Source organism: Panthera tigris, chromosome E3, assembly GCF_018350195.1.
Source record: "Panthera tigris isolate Pti1 chromosome E3, P.tigris_Pti1_mat1.1, whole genome shotgun sequence".
NCBI lineage: Eukaryota > Metazoa > Chordata > Mammalia > Carnivora > Felidae > Panthera > Panthera tigris.
The window spans coordinates 24,453,737-24,468,696 of NC_056675.1; the positions used below are offsets into that span (position 1 = coordinate 24,453,737).

Here is a 14,960-nt window from a genome sequence, read left to right on the forward strand (position 1 = left end):
CCCTATTATTATTGTCTTATTATCAATGAATTCCTTTATGCTTGTTGTTAATTGTTTTATATATTTTGGTGCTTCCATGTTGGATGCATAAATATTTACTGTGGGAACAAGAACACCACAATGACCACAGGTGCATATTTGTTCAGGCTCCGAGATCTCTGAGAAAACTTGAGATTGTAAGGTTAAAAATAACCTAAAAGGACTTGAGTGAATTGCCCTTGGGAAATGTGGTCTGTTTGTTAGTATACAGATAGGGATGTTTTGCTTAAAGGAAGCCAGCTGTATATATAGCACAGTGCGTTCACTCCCTTCTTTGTCTTCGCTTCTATCCTAAAGATTCTTATCAGAACATATGTATCTGCAAGACTGCTCTTGTATGCAAGATAAGTATGATAGCTGAATCAGATGTACATTGTTGACATGCTTTGCTAAGCTTCTGTTGTTAATCATTGCTGATCTGTTTTTCCTGAAAACGTATATAAGATGTGCAATAAACCTCGGTACCCCGGGCTGTTGGCTTGGGGTCCCCTGTGCCTTGCTCTACTGTTGTCTCTTTTTCTCACTTCCTTCACCACCCCAAGCCCATGGCCTATTGAGGTCGACAATTTACAATTGTTAGATCTTCTTCTTGGATTTTCCCCTTTATTATGATAGAGTGGCCTTCTTCATGTCTTGTTATAGTCTTTGGTTTAGTGTCTAGTTTGTTGGATATAAGTATTGCTACCCCAGGTTTCTTTTAAGATGCATTTGCATAATAAGTGTTTCTTGAGCCCTTTACTTTCAATTTGCTGGTGTCTTTAGCTCTAAAATGAGTCTCTTGGGCACCTGGGTGGCTCAGTCATTAAGCATCTGACTTGGGCTCAGGTCATGATCTCATGGTTCTTGAATTTGAGTCCTACATCAGGTGAGCACGAGCCCCAATTCCAGTGAGCTCAAGCCCTGCTTTGGATAAAAAAATCACAAAAAACATGTGCCCCACTTCAGGGGAGCCCCACTTTCTCTCTCTCTCTCTCCTTCTCTCTCTTCCTCTACCTCTCCTGGGATTCTTTCTCTCTCTCTGCCCCTCAATCACTCATTCCCTCTCTCTCTCTCTCAAAATAAAATAAAATAAAGTAAAATAAAATAAAATAAAATAAAATAAAATAAAATAGTCTCTGTAGACAGCATATAGATGGGTCTTTTTTTTTTTTAATCCATTATGACATCCTGTATCTTTTGATTGGAGCATTTAGTCCATTTACATTCAGAATAATTATTGATAGATATGTATTTAATGCCATTTTATTATTTGTTCTATTGTTGTTTCTGGAGATTTTGTCTGGTCCTTTCTTGCCTTTGTCATCTTTGGTCTCTCCTTTCCACTTGAAGATTCCCTCTTAATATTTCTTGCAGGACTGGTTTAGTGGTACAAACTCCTTTAGTTTTTGTTTGGAAAAATCTATGTCTCTTTCTATGCTGAATGATAGGCTTCCTGGATAAAGTATCCTTGGCTGCAGCTTTTTCCTATTCAACATGTTGAATATATCATGCTACTCCCTTCTGTCTTGCCATGATTCTGTTGAGACATCTACAGCTAGCCTTATGGGTCTTCCCTTGTAAGTTAAGGACTTCTTTTGTCTTGCTGCATTTAAGATTTTTTCTTTAGCACTTTATTTTGCAAATTTTATTATAATATATCTTGGTGTTGGTCTGCTTTTGTTGGGAATTCTCTGTGCCTCCTGGATTTCGATGTTTCTTTCCTCAGATTAGGGAAATTATTAGCTATTATTTCCCCAAATTTTCTGTACCCCTTTCTCTCTTCTTCTTCTGGGACTCCTACAATACAAATGTTATAACGTTTGATGGAGTCACTGAGTTCCCTAAGTCTATTCTTGTGTTCCATGATTCTTCTCTCTTTTGTTCAGTTTCATTATTTTCCATTATTTTGTCTTCTATATCACTTATTCATTCCTCTGCCTCTTCCACTCCACTGTTCACTGCATCAAGCTTGTTTCCAATCTCAGTTATTGTATTCTTTATTTCTGACATATTCTTTTTTAACTTTTTTATCTCTGTGGTAAGGGTCTCTCTGATGTCTTCCATTATTTTCACAAGCCCACCAAGTATCCTTATAATTGTTGCTTTGAATTCTCCATCAGGCATGTTACTTGTATCTGTTTCACTCAGATCTCTGGCTGTGGCCTTATCTCGTTCTTTCATTTGGGATGAATTCTTCCATCTTGGCATTTTTGTCCAAGTCTCCCCTGCCTTCTCTGTGTTAGAAAAGCCTGTAATGTTTTCTGTTCCTGAGAGTAAGTGGCTCTAGGAAGGAGAGGTCATATAGTGTCCAGAGTCTGGTGCCTTACTGTCTCTGGTGCATGTCGCATACACTCTGCATTGTGTTCTGGCTGCTCTATCCTTCAGACCAGTTGTCTGCAGAGGCTCTCCTTGCCTTCAGTGGGCAGTGTTTAGTCCTTGGCCAGAATGTGTTGAGTTTTAACTAGGTGTGTTCTAGTCTGCTTATTAAATGAGACCATACTACTTCTAGAAGACCTGCAGAACTCTCTGGTTGGGAGACATGGTGTGATGAGGGGTTTCTGCTGGTCTTCTGGGGAAGGGGACCACTGCACTGGGACTGAGTCATGCTTGACTGAGATGGGCCGTCCCGCCAAAGCACAGGGACATGGGACTTGTTGTAAGCAGGTTAGGAATCCTGTGTCAGTGCTGTGCTGCTTCCCTCCGGTGGCTGTGTGTTTATGATGAGGAGCAGGTGAATGAAATGGCACCAGCCAGCTCCTTTGTCCCCAGAGACAGGTTTCTGTGAATGTTGCCCCTCAAAAAAGCACTACTGGAAGAGCGAATAAGCTCCCCACTGTGTGTCCCAGGTGTTTTTCAGATCGCTATTTCCATGCTGTCTGCCTCTGAACTGTTCCTGCCTTCTTTCCAGGGAGCAGCACAGTGTCCTCTGAGCTCTATCCCAGCCAGCCTGCTGACCTTTAAAATTCCAGGCTTTAGAGACATGGTGTGGGCAGGGGCTTGTCTTGTCTTCAAGGGGAAGGACCTCTATGCTGTACTGACACAAGCTTGACTGAGAAGAGAAGTCCTGCCAGAGCACAGGGGTGTGGGGTTTGGTATCAGCAAGTTAGTCAGCCTTTGCCAGCACTGCACTTCTTCCAGGTGGCTCTGTATTTAAGCTAAGGGGTAGTGGAAGGAAATGGGGCCAGCCACCTCCTTTGTCCCTGGAGAGGCATCTCCATGAATGCTGCCTCTCAGGGATGCCCTCCAAGAAGAGCAAATAATCGCACCCCTGTGTGCCCCAGGCATTCTTCAGATTGCTTTTTCCACATCATCTGCCCCTAGGTTGTTTGCTGCCCTTCTCTCCAGAAGCAGGATAATGACTTCAGGGATCTAGCCCAACCAAGCCCCCTGACCTTTAAAACTCCAGGATTTAAGCCCTGGTGGTTGCAAGAACTCACAAAAATCATCCCCTCTCATTTTCCCAGCCAATGACCTTGGGGAAATGATTTCCTGTGCATTCCCCTGTGTGCTCTACTCTCTCTCACCTTCTCCATTACCATGGCTCTCTCCCATCCACAGCACCTGTTATCTTTTTCTCCCCTAAACCATCTCCACACTTCCTACCTTCTATGATGTGGCTTCTTTTCTCCCTTTAGTTGTGGAGTTAGCTTTGTCAGTCTTTAAGTTGACTTCTGGAGTATTTAGAATGATTTGATAGTTATCTAGTTGTGTTCGTGGAAGGAGATGAGCCTAGCATCATCCTACTCTGCCGCCATCTTAGGGTTGGTTTTTCTAAGATTTTTCTCCTTGGCTTGCAAGTGGCCACTTATTGGCTGTGTCCTCAATGGTCTTTACTATGTGCATGCACACTCCTTGTATCTCTTTGTATGTTCAAATATCCTCTTCTTATGAAGGATACTAGTCAGATTGGATTAGGACCTACCCTAACTGCTTCATTTTAACTTAATCACCTCTTTGAAGGTCCTATCTACAAATACAGTTAAGTTACATAATTAGAGAATAGGAATTTTCCATGGGGTACAGAAGGAAAATGAGCCCTCAAGAAACTGTACCTAATACTTACTAGTAGTAAGCAGCAGGTAATAAAGAAGATGATGAAATCCCACAGTAGAGCAGAAAGCCAGTACACAGGGACATAAACCCCACTCAAAAATTGGATGTGCTTTGCCTTAGTGATTTGTTCGGTCACTGTCAGGAGACAAAAGCCACTGATCGAAAGAGCCATGCCAAAATGTATATTTAAGGCCACGTGGAGTCCATTTGACAATCTACAGAATAAGGAACAAAAGTAGATATATCAGAAAATCAATACAGCAGAAACAAATTTCTAGCAATAGGTATTTTTAATTATCTAAATGTAATCATATAGCATAGGAGAGATGCATTTAAAATATAAAATTTTAATAAAAAGGATAACATACGTTGCACTTTGTTTTTTATGCCTAAGGTATGGCTGAGGCTTATTGGAGACTATTAAAGAAGCATTAGAGCCAGCAATGGTCATGAGAAGAATGTTGTCTAATATCGACAGGGTCAGAGATGGTGAATGATATGCTTGATTGTTGAAAAGACCAGTAAGTATTATTTTATTTGTCTTCACCTCAATGGAAAATGCAACAATGCATAAGTGAATACAATCTTCATTTTCCATTAAGTATTTCAGTAGGTCACCTAGGATGAGGAAACGAAGTTGATCAGTTTATCCACAAAAGAGGTCATCTACAACATATGTTGGGGAAAGGAACAAATAATTTTACTTGGTTCTCATCCCTTTAAATTTTCTCATAATAATTATTTCAAACATTTGCCATTCTCCTCAAGCACTCTATTCCATCATTAAATTCCAAGCTCTCTCACTTCATAGCCTATAACCTAGATTCCTACTTCACTGAGAAAACACAGGCACATGGTATAGACTTCCTTATCTATCTCAAAGAGATCCATAAGTATTTCCACTTATAGATTGTATTGCTTAAGGCAAAAAAACCCTTCCTCTGTGAAAATAAAAGTGTGGATTAAAAAAATAAAAAGTCACCTGTTTGAAGGTGTAGATATCTAAAAATACAATCAACATTTGGGGACTAAGCCCCTAGAAGGAATATAAATGCATTGAAGCGAGCCAAAAATTCCATACCCCTTTTTCCTTTAAGGCATTTTAGATTTATAAATGACAGAATGCATTGGTAAATCTTCAAGCTTTCAGTGCAGCTCCTGAGGGCTATTCCATAAGAGTAAGAGTGAGTAACATTAGATCAGTTCTTATAAAAATTTCCACCCAGTCTCAAATTACTTAAATCACTGATTAGATTTAGAGCTTCCCTTAACCTCACTATCTTTCAGAAGCTAAAGTAAATCTCCTCTGGAGAAGACAATCTCAAGTAGATTCATATCATTTTCATGTACAATATTTGGCATTCAATTAAAAAATTACTAAGTATAATAAAAAAAACAGAACCAAGAAAAAGCACAGATTATAGAACTAGATCCACATATAAACTAAGTATTAGAGACAGAAAATTTATCAGAGAACTGGAGTCCACAGAAAGAATCAAATATTGATGTTAGAATTGAAAAAACACATCAATTAAAATTAAGAATTCAACATATATAGGGGCACCTGGGTGGCTTAGTTGGTTAAGTGTCTAACTTTGGCTCAGGTCTTGATCTTGTGGTTTGAGTTTGAGCCCTGCGTCAAGCTCTGTGCTAACAGCCCAGAGCCTGGGGTCTGCTTCAGACTCTGTGTCTCCATCTCTATCTGCCCCTTCCCCCCCTCTCAAAAATAAATAAACATTAAAAAGTTAAAAAAAATTCAACATATAACTCATAGCAGGTTGGATACAAATAAAGAGTTGACAGGAAACTGGAAGACAGGTTGATTAGAAAATACCCAGCTAAAAGCACAGTGAGAAAGAGAATGGGAAACAAAAGACAAGACATAAATTACCAATATTAGAAATGACACAGGGGAAATCAATACAGATCCTACAGATGTCAAAAGGGTAATAAAGGAATACTGTGAACAACTTTACACACAAAATTTGACAATTTAGATGAAACAGAATACTTCCTCTAAATGGATAAACTACAACAATTCTCCCAATGTGATACAGGTCATTCGAATAATTGTAATTATTAAGGAAATTTAACTCATAAATTAAAAATTCCTCCCAAAAGAAATCTCTAGGCCTAGATGTTTTCACTGGAAATTTCTACCAAATGTTTAAGGACGAATCAACACTAATTATACACAATGTCTTTCAGAAAATATAGGAGAAGGGAGTATTTTTGAATTCTTTTTATCAAGTTAGTATTGCTCTAATAGAAGAAAGACAGTACTAAAAAAAAAAAAGGAAAATTACAAATATTCTTCACAAATGTAATGAAACACCCCTTAACAAAATATTAGCAATAAAATTTAGCATGAAAATAACTGCAACTCTGATCACGTAGGGTCTATTCCAGGGATCCAACGCTGGTTCAACATTTAAAACTCAGTCAGTGTTATCCACCATATTTTAGGCTGAAGAAAAATCATTAATAATCATATTGATCTATGCAGAAAAAACATCTGACAAAACTCAGTAATCAGTCATGAAAATACTCTGAAAAAGAAAGTTATAGAGCTGAAGTTCGTCACTTTTATATAGAACATCTAGAAAATCTCTATAGCTAAAATTATACTTTTGATGAAAGACTGCCTACTATCCCCCTAAAACCAGGAACAAAGGAAAGAATGCCCACTCTCACCACTCTGATCCAACACTGTGCTAGAGGTTCTACCCAGGGCAGTAAAGCATAAATAGTGAATAAAAGATATGCAGATCATAAAAGAAGAAATAAAACTGCTTTCATTTGCAGGTGACATGATTGTCTATATAGAAAATCCAAAGGAATTCACACACAAAAATTTGAAACTAATGCATGAATTCATCAAGTTTGCAAGATACAAAATAACATACAAAAATCAATTGTTTTCTATACACTAGAATAAACATATAGACACCAAAATTAAAAATACAATATCATTTATATTTGTTAAAGAAATGAAATGTTTAGGTGTAAATTCAACAAAATACATACAGGACATGTATGATGAAAAGTATGCAACACTGATGAAAGAAAAAAGTTCTTCATGGAATTCTAAATAAATCAGTTATGTTCATGGATGGACTATCCAACACAGTAAAGATGTCACTTCTCCCCAAGTTGAGACACAGATTTAATTAAATCTTGTCAAAATTCCAAAATTTTATTTTTGTATTTATAGACAAGCTTATTCTAACATTTAAATGGAGGGGCATCAAGGTGGCTCTGAAGTCAGCTAAGTGTCTGTCTTCAGCTCAGGTCATGATCTCATGGTTCATGAGTTTGAGCCCTGCATTGGGCTCTGTGCTGACAGCTCAGAGCCTGGACCCTGCTTTAGATTCTGTGTCCTCCTCTCTCTCTGCCCCTCCCCTGCTTGCATTTTGTTTCTCTCTCTCTCAAAATGAACAAACATTAAAAAAATTTTAAAAATATTTAAATGGAAACAAAGGAACTAAGAAACTTTAGATAATGAGAAAAAAGTGGGAGGAATCAGCCTACCACATATCAAACATAATAGTGATGAAGGAAGAAATACACAGGTTAATGGAATAGAAAAGGGAGCCCCAAAATAGGCTCACATGCACCCAAATGATTTTTGATAAATGTGTGAAAAATTAAATGGATATCATAGTTTAACAAATGTTATTGGAGCACTTGGACATCTACAAGTACAAAATTTATCCTTGACCCACATCTCACATGTATTAAGGTCAATGCCAAACGAATCATGACTTTAGATGTAAAGTGTAAAACTAAAAATTTCAGAAAACTATAAACATTTAAGATAAAATTTTCAGGATCTAGGGCTAGGCAATGAGTTTTTAAATTATTTTTTAAACATAATTTATGGCCAAATTGGCTAACATACAGTGTGTAAAGTGTGCTCTTGGTTTTTGGGGTAGATTCCTGTGGTTCATCGCTTACATACAATACCCAGTACTCATCCCAACAAGTGCCCTCCTCAATAGGCAATGAGTTTTAGACTTGACACCAAATACACAATCCATAAGAAAATGAATATGTGGGACTTCATCCAAATAAAAAACTTTTATCCTGCAGAACCCATTAAGATAATGAAAAGATAATAAACAGTATGAGAGAGAATATATAACGAACTCTCAAAACAACAGTAAAAAACAAAACAAAACACTATCCACTTAGAAAATGAGCAAAACACTTGAACACACATTTCACTGAACATGATACACAGATGTCAATAAGCATAAGAAAGGATGTCAAAGGCAAATTAAAACAACAATGAGAATCTTAAGTTTTGCCTCCCTCTCTGTTTTTATCTCATTTTTCTTTCCCTTCCCCTATGTTCATCTGTTTTGTTTCTTAATTTCCACATATGAGTGAAATACGATATCTGTCTTTCTCTGATCGACTTGTATTTCACTTAGCATAATACATTCTAGTTCCATCCATGTTGTTTCAAATGGTCTTAAATACAGAGAACAAATAGAGGCTTGCTGGAGGAGAGGTGGGTGGAGGAAGGGGTAAATGGGTGATGGGAATCAGGGAGGGCACTTGTGATGAGCACAGGGTATTGTATGTAAGTGATGAATTACTAAATTCTACTCCTGAAACCAATACTACACTATATGCTAACTAACCTGAAATAAAAAAACATAATGAAATACCACAACACATCTATCAGAATGGCTAAAATAAACATAAAAATAGTGACAACACAAATGCTGGGGAAGATGAGAGGAACTGGATCACTCATTCATTTTTGGTGGGAATGTAAAAAGATACAGCCATCCTGAAAAACAGTTTTGTAGTTTCTTCAAAAAACAAACATGCAACCATCATGTGTCAACAATTAAAATTAAAATCCTAGGCATTTATCCCATAGAACTGAAGATGTAGGTTCACACAAAAATATGTACACAAAGTTTCATAACAGCTTTATTCATAAAAGACAAAAACTGGGGGGGGGGGGCGGGGAACGAGGTGTCCTTCAATGGGTGAACGGTTAAACAAACTGTGGTACATCCCCATGATGGAACAGCTCATAGCATATGATGGAATGAACTATGGAGAGACACCACACCAGAGAATTATGCTGAGTGAAATGCCAATCCCAGAAGTTTACATATTATATGATTCCATTTTTATGTCTTGAAATGATTAAGCTATACAAGTGGAGAACAGATTAGTGATTGCCAGGGTAGATAGGGAATGAAGAGAGCAGCAGGAATGATCCTTGTGGTGATGGAATGTTCTGTATCAATGTCAATATCCTGGTGGGGATATTGTATTATAGTTTCGCAAGATGTTACCCTTGGTACACAGAATCTCTCAGTATTATTTTACACAACACTAAAATGACAATTATCTCAAAACAAAAAGTTAAAGTATCAAATTCAATGCTAATGGTTCTTATTCTCCTCCACTTCTAAAGGGAAAACAAAATCTACTTTAGTCCTCTTCAGAGATCTTTCAAACCTATCTTTCTTTCTTTCCTTCTTTCACAGCCTTAACCTCTCTTGCCTGGATTATCACAATTATATCCTAGCTGACTTCATTGACATTGGATCCCTCCCTTTTCGAATCATTCCCTCACATTTCAGTTTGATAAGATTATATTTAATTATATGCTCATTATGTGCCAGGAATTGGGTTAGGTTCTAGAGATATAAAAGAAGTTCTGGCCTCTCCACAATTAGTTTCAGAGGCACATGAAAAATGCGCTATTGTAATTCAGTGAGATAAATTCCATAAAAGAGGCATTCATCTAAATTGTGGAAGAAGAGGAAATGTAAACTGTTGTTTGGGAGGGCAGATGGCATTTTTCAGTTATTATAAGCTCATATCCTTTCTAAAGCACATACTCACTTATTTTGTGGTTCTGCTTAAAAAGTTAGCAGTGATTTCCCCAGTGTTAATGTGTATACTATTTGAATAGAAAGTTAGAGAGGAGAAATTATCTAGAAACAATTTCCTTGTTAGTAAACATTTTCTTATAGTTTGGGGAAAAGAGAGAGCAAGTTCTCGCTCTATTTTTACCCTAAAATTTTCAGTTAAAAAAGGCATGCAGTTTGGAATAGAGAGAAACCATGTAAAATTAGTAGAGTTCACTTATAAAAGGTTCTGTGTCTAAGCTAATGAGAGTACAAGATAGAAAAGTACATGTAAGGTTCTTAAAAAACAAAGTAGGACTGGCTAAGCCTAAACATTATCTCTCTATGACTTGATAATTTCTAGCTAATGAACTTTAAAATAATAACACTAAATTGAGAATGCTTATCAGTGGGGCTACTGTATTATTCTATTGTATTTTTCAGTCTTATTATCAATATAATAAAGCATATTTAATCATTTTACTTTTTTAATGTAAGCAGTATGTCATAATTTTTTAAAAATAATGATTTTATTCTTTATCCTCTGTCCTTATTGTATGACCTTGGTTAACAAAGGCTTACCTACTATTTGTAGTGGAGGAAGAATAGGGATGATTATTCGTAGTCAGCCAACCTATTACTTGTAGGTTGTAGAATCAGTATCAGTATGATGTTTATAAAGAACAATTAACATTTCTGAAATGCAGTTTTACAACAGAACCTCAATGACAGAAAAAAAAGAACCATACAAGCTTGCCAAAACTTCAGGCTATTTGCTAACTCAAGAACACTGTTCATCAGATCACAGTTAAAAAAAAAAAGTGCAGTCTCTGGGAGGAAATGATGACTTAAGAGAACAAACAGACTTTATGGTCAGAGAGGTAATGCAGTGCAGTGAGTGGTTAAGTTTGCAGATGTCAGCAGAACAGATTAAAGTCTCTATTTATTACATGCCTGATATGGGGCAAATTACTGGACTTCCTTAAATGCCAGTACCCTTAATTTAACTGATGTTATGAATAAAAATATCTACTATAGGGTGCCTGGGTGTCTCAGCTGGTTAAGCATCTGACTTGAGCTCAGGTCATGATCTCACAGTTCATGGGCTCGAGTCCTGCTTTGGACTCTGTGATGACAGCTCAGAGCCTAGAGCCTGGAGCCTGCTTTGGATTCATTGTCTCCCTCCCTCTCTGGCTCTCCCACAGTCGCACTTTGTCTGTCTTTCAAAAATAAGTAAACTTTAAAAAAACATTAAAAAAATAAATCAGGGTGATTGCTCAGATTAAATAACATGCAGGTAAAGTGCTTAGCTGAGTTCTTGTCAAAACCAAGGGCTCAGTAAATGTAAACTATTATTGCTAGTATCTTAAAAACAAATGTATTCAGAGGAACTAGCCCATTAAGTCTTTAGTTACACTGTAGCCAAATATACCATTAAGACCTTCTTTGCGAATCATACAACCAGATCTTCATCTAAGAGCAGTCTTTTTTTACTTAAAGAGTCTTACCTTGCACTTCCTTAAGTGTGTGTTTGTCAGACTCTAGCATACTCCTAAGATGTTTTAGGAAAATCAGGGTCAAATTAGAATTCCCAGAAATAGATAAAGGCACTATTGTTTGACCATATTGATTCAAATCCATTTGTCTGGCCTTTTCATCATTATTATGTGAAAAATTTTCAGCCTTTGAGAGAAAAGTAAAGGAACCTAGAAGTGCCAGCATCTGTAGCAAAATCAATTTCCAATTCCTCCAACTGAACAGCACCCTCTTTATGAACATGGCACAGAACTGCTGGTGGTAGAGGGAATACTAAAGAAGGAGGAAAAAAAACACCGTGTTACAATATTCATGGACCCAAACAGATCATTCATGATGACATTCATTAAGATGAATGAACACTCTGGAATTTTATAGAAGACACATAAAATTTACCTACATAAATACTTAGAATCTAAGCATAGTGTGATACTACATGAGAGTTTGATCAGTCTTTTCTTTATAAGGCAGGGGTCAACAAACTATGACCTATTTTTGTAAACCAAATTTTCCTAGAACACAGCTATACCCAATCATTTCTGTATTGTCTATTGTTGCTTTTTTGCTACAAAGACAGAGTGGTGTGATTGCAAGAGAGACCAAGTGGGCAACTTGCCTCAAATATCTATTATCCCTTTCTGCAATACTGTTGTAAGGTATTAAATATGGTGTTTAAGGTCTGGATTTTCATATAACACACTTAAAATCTCAACAGGATGATTTTCCCCAGACTCCTGACAGTCAAAATACAAACAAACAAACAAACAGGTTCCTTATAGGAGGAAGAGATAATTAGAAGAAGAAGCAAAGAAATGGTGGGCAACTCACTTCCCATGCTGAGGATCGCACTGATTAAGGAAAGATCCCTTATGCAGTATGAATACCCACAGCAAAAACTTAAAACACTGGGCATGCTTGATTACTAAAAACCATGCTCTTTCCGGTTCTCTTTAGCTTCAGTGAACTACCAAATTTCTGGGTTAGTAATTTGAGAGAAAAGAAAAGAATTCTAAGACAGAAAAAAGAACTAAGGAATAGCAATGGTGAGAGTGACCTTTATCTAGACCTCATCACTTCTGCACTGGAAAATTAATTAGTTTGTGGTACAGACTGCTCCCTAACTGGTGGGGTGCAGTGGCTAAGAATGCCACACCATCTTTGTTCAAGTAGTAAAAGAAGATGTACCTCTTGTGCGCCAATCAAATAAATATACATAAGGTTTCTTAGCAAAGGTGCTTACCCCAGTATTAAACATAATAGCAGGACTTTCGTTCATGGTGGAACACTGTGCTCTCTCATTGCTTGACATATCCCTATTCTGGTTCTTAACTGAGACTTCACTCATCACAGAGGGAGGTGGAGTTTGGGTAGCTGGGATATCTACTTGTGAATCTTCCATATTATTGACTCTGCATAAAAATAGAACACAGCATTTAATTTCAATTCTATCCCATGTCTTATTTGAAGAATGTGAGTCACAACATTGAACTCAGAAGCCTCCTTGGTTTGCTTATTGACTTGGCAGGGGGCATTATATGGAGGCAACAGGGTAACTCTGGTAGAGTAGTGGTTCCCAAACGCCAGTCACAGGACTGCTGCGAGACATAGTAAATCTAGGAAAACTAGTGCAAGGTATTGAATGCTTCATTAGGTTGAACTGATTCAAGTTAAAGATTAACATCTTAGTCATATTTTGAGTATATCAAAATATCTGCTCCTATTTTGAAATGATGGCAGTATTTTTTCAGTGTTGCTGTAGAAAAAAACCATGTCAGTTCCCTCCTCCTCGCACCTCTTAAATTTCTAATGTGTGACTCTGAGCCTGGTGAGTTTACAGAAGGGACCAAGATGTGGTCCTCCCCCCACCCCCTGGCCACGGTTTTTATTTTCCCTATGTATCCTTGCTCACCTAAAAAATACTTCTTCCATGGTAGTAACAGAGGCACCAAAGCTAGCAATGCCTAACTCATACCGTCTCTTTTCCAGATCAGTAAACAGAGCTTCAAAGCTAGAATAAGAATTAGAATAAAAGTAAGAAAGGGAAGGGAAATGGGGAAGGGGAGGAGTAAATGTTAGCACCAAATCAGAAGATTTTCCTACTTATATATTTTTATTTTGAACTGATTTCCCCCCAGCAGTGGGGAAAATGTAGCTCATTCTTCACTTCAATACTTATAATAGAACCCACAAACTGCTGCAGCAAATTGTTTCCCATTCTACTTAATTCTTGAAAACACATAATTCTTGTCTTCTAAAACTACAAAAAGACTATATATGCTAATGACTCTAGGGCACATGAGTTAATTTATCACGCACATATCCAGGCCATGGTTCTTATTCAGTAAGTTTAAAAAAAGGGCGGCGCCTGGGTAGTTCAGTCAGTTGATGTCTGACTCTTGGTTTTGGCTGAGGTCATAATTCCAGGGTTGTGGGATTGAGCCTGGCACCAGGCTCCACACTGACAGCACGGAGCCTGCTTGGGATTCTCCCTCTCCCTCTCTCTCTGCCCTTTCCTCACTCATGCACCCTCTCACTGGAAATAAACTTAAAAAAAACAACAACAAAAAAACATATTCCAATTAGCAGGGAAAAAGTCACTCAAAAATAGGAAATGGAGTAGGTATAGTAAAAATTATATGTAGAGAAGAACATACAGTTTCAGTAATTAAGAAAAGCCATGGAAATTGAGCCAGATGCAATGTAGAGACATCAAGAGTGGGTTTAAAAAATTTTTTTTAAATGTTTATTTTTATTTTTGAGAGAGAGGGAGAGAGAAAGGCAGGGGCAGAGAGAGAGGGAGACATAGAATCTGAAGCCGGCTCCAGGCTCTGAGCTGTCAGCGCAGAGCCCAACATGGGGCTCGAACTCACAAACCTCAAGATCATAACCTAGGCCAAAGTCAGAAGCTTAACCAACTGAGCCACCCAGGTGCCCCAGAGACATCAAGAGTTTTAAAGAATAGTTTTCCTGGGAAGATTTTACAGTACTTCATGTTTAAAAGATGATCTTTTCCAAAACCCTCCAGGTCTCAAAACCATGGGATATATTCCCAATGAGGAGCAAGTGAAGTGTTTGCCCCTCTCAGTGTTGGAGGAACTCAAAATTCACTCTTTTGGAAGATAAAAATTTCCTCCATATTTAAACTTAAATTGTTTTCCATTCAATACATCTAGTTTTGCACATTGGTTCTAAACTTACACCCTTAGTTATATAGAACATGTATAATCTACCTATATGACAGCCTTCACATGTTTTAAGTCCATTTCTTCTGGGTGCTTCTTCATTCCTAGTGCTTGACTTTTCAGCTAGGATTCACACATTTTCTTTTTTTTCTTTAATTTTAGTTAAGAAATTAATATGTATGCATCATAAAATATTTAGAGATGAATTATAAAAATATAAACATCATCACAATACCAGGCCCCAAAGACACCGACTGTTAATACACTATAATTTGGCATATTTATTTGT

The 14,960-nt window shown here is 37.3% G+C and overlaps 1 protein-coding gene across 9 annotated transcripts in view; it reads right to left on the reverse strand.

Moving 5' to 3' along the window:
- The window catches only part of LOC102957398 (phospholipid-transporting ATPase ABCA3-like), a 182,212-nt gene that overhangs the window by 52,430 nt on the left and 114,822 nt on the right, over nucleotides 1-14,960 (reverse strand). For 8 of the 9 annotated variants that reach the window (XR_006212428.1, XM_042971606.1, XM_042971605.1 and 5 more), the window contains 5 exons: nucleotides 13,399-13,497; nucleotides 12,730-12,898; nucleotides 11,462-11,762; nucleotides 4,440-4,689; nucleotides 4,082-4,286 (listed from right to left, as the gene is read on the reverse strand). Coding sequence is in view for 8 of the 9 variants with exons in the window: in XM_042971606.1 (XP_042827540.1) it covers nucleotides 4,082-4,286; nucleotides 4,440-4,689; nucleotides 11,462-11,762; nucleotides 12,730-12,898; nucleotides 13,399-13,497 (1,024 nt within the window). In the remaining variant the exon portion in view is untranslated. The remainder of the gene's footprint in view (nucleotides 1-4,081; nucleotides 4,287-4,439; nucleotides 4,690-11,461; nucleotides 11,763-12,729; nucleotides 12,899-13,398; nucleotides 13,498-14,960) is intronic. The other variant, XM_042971607.1, reaches the window with a different exon arrangement.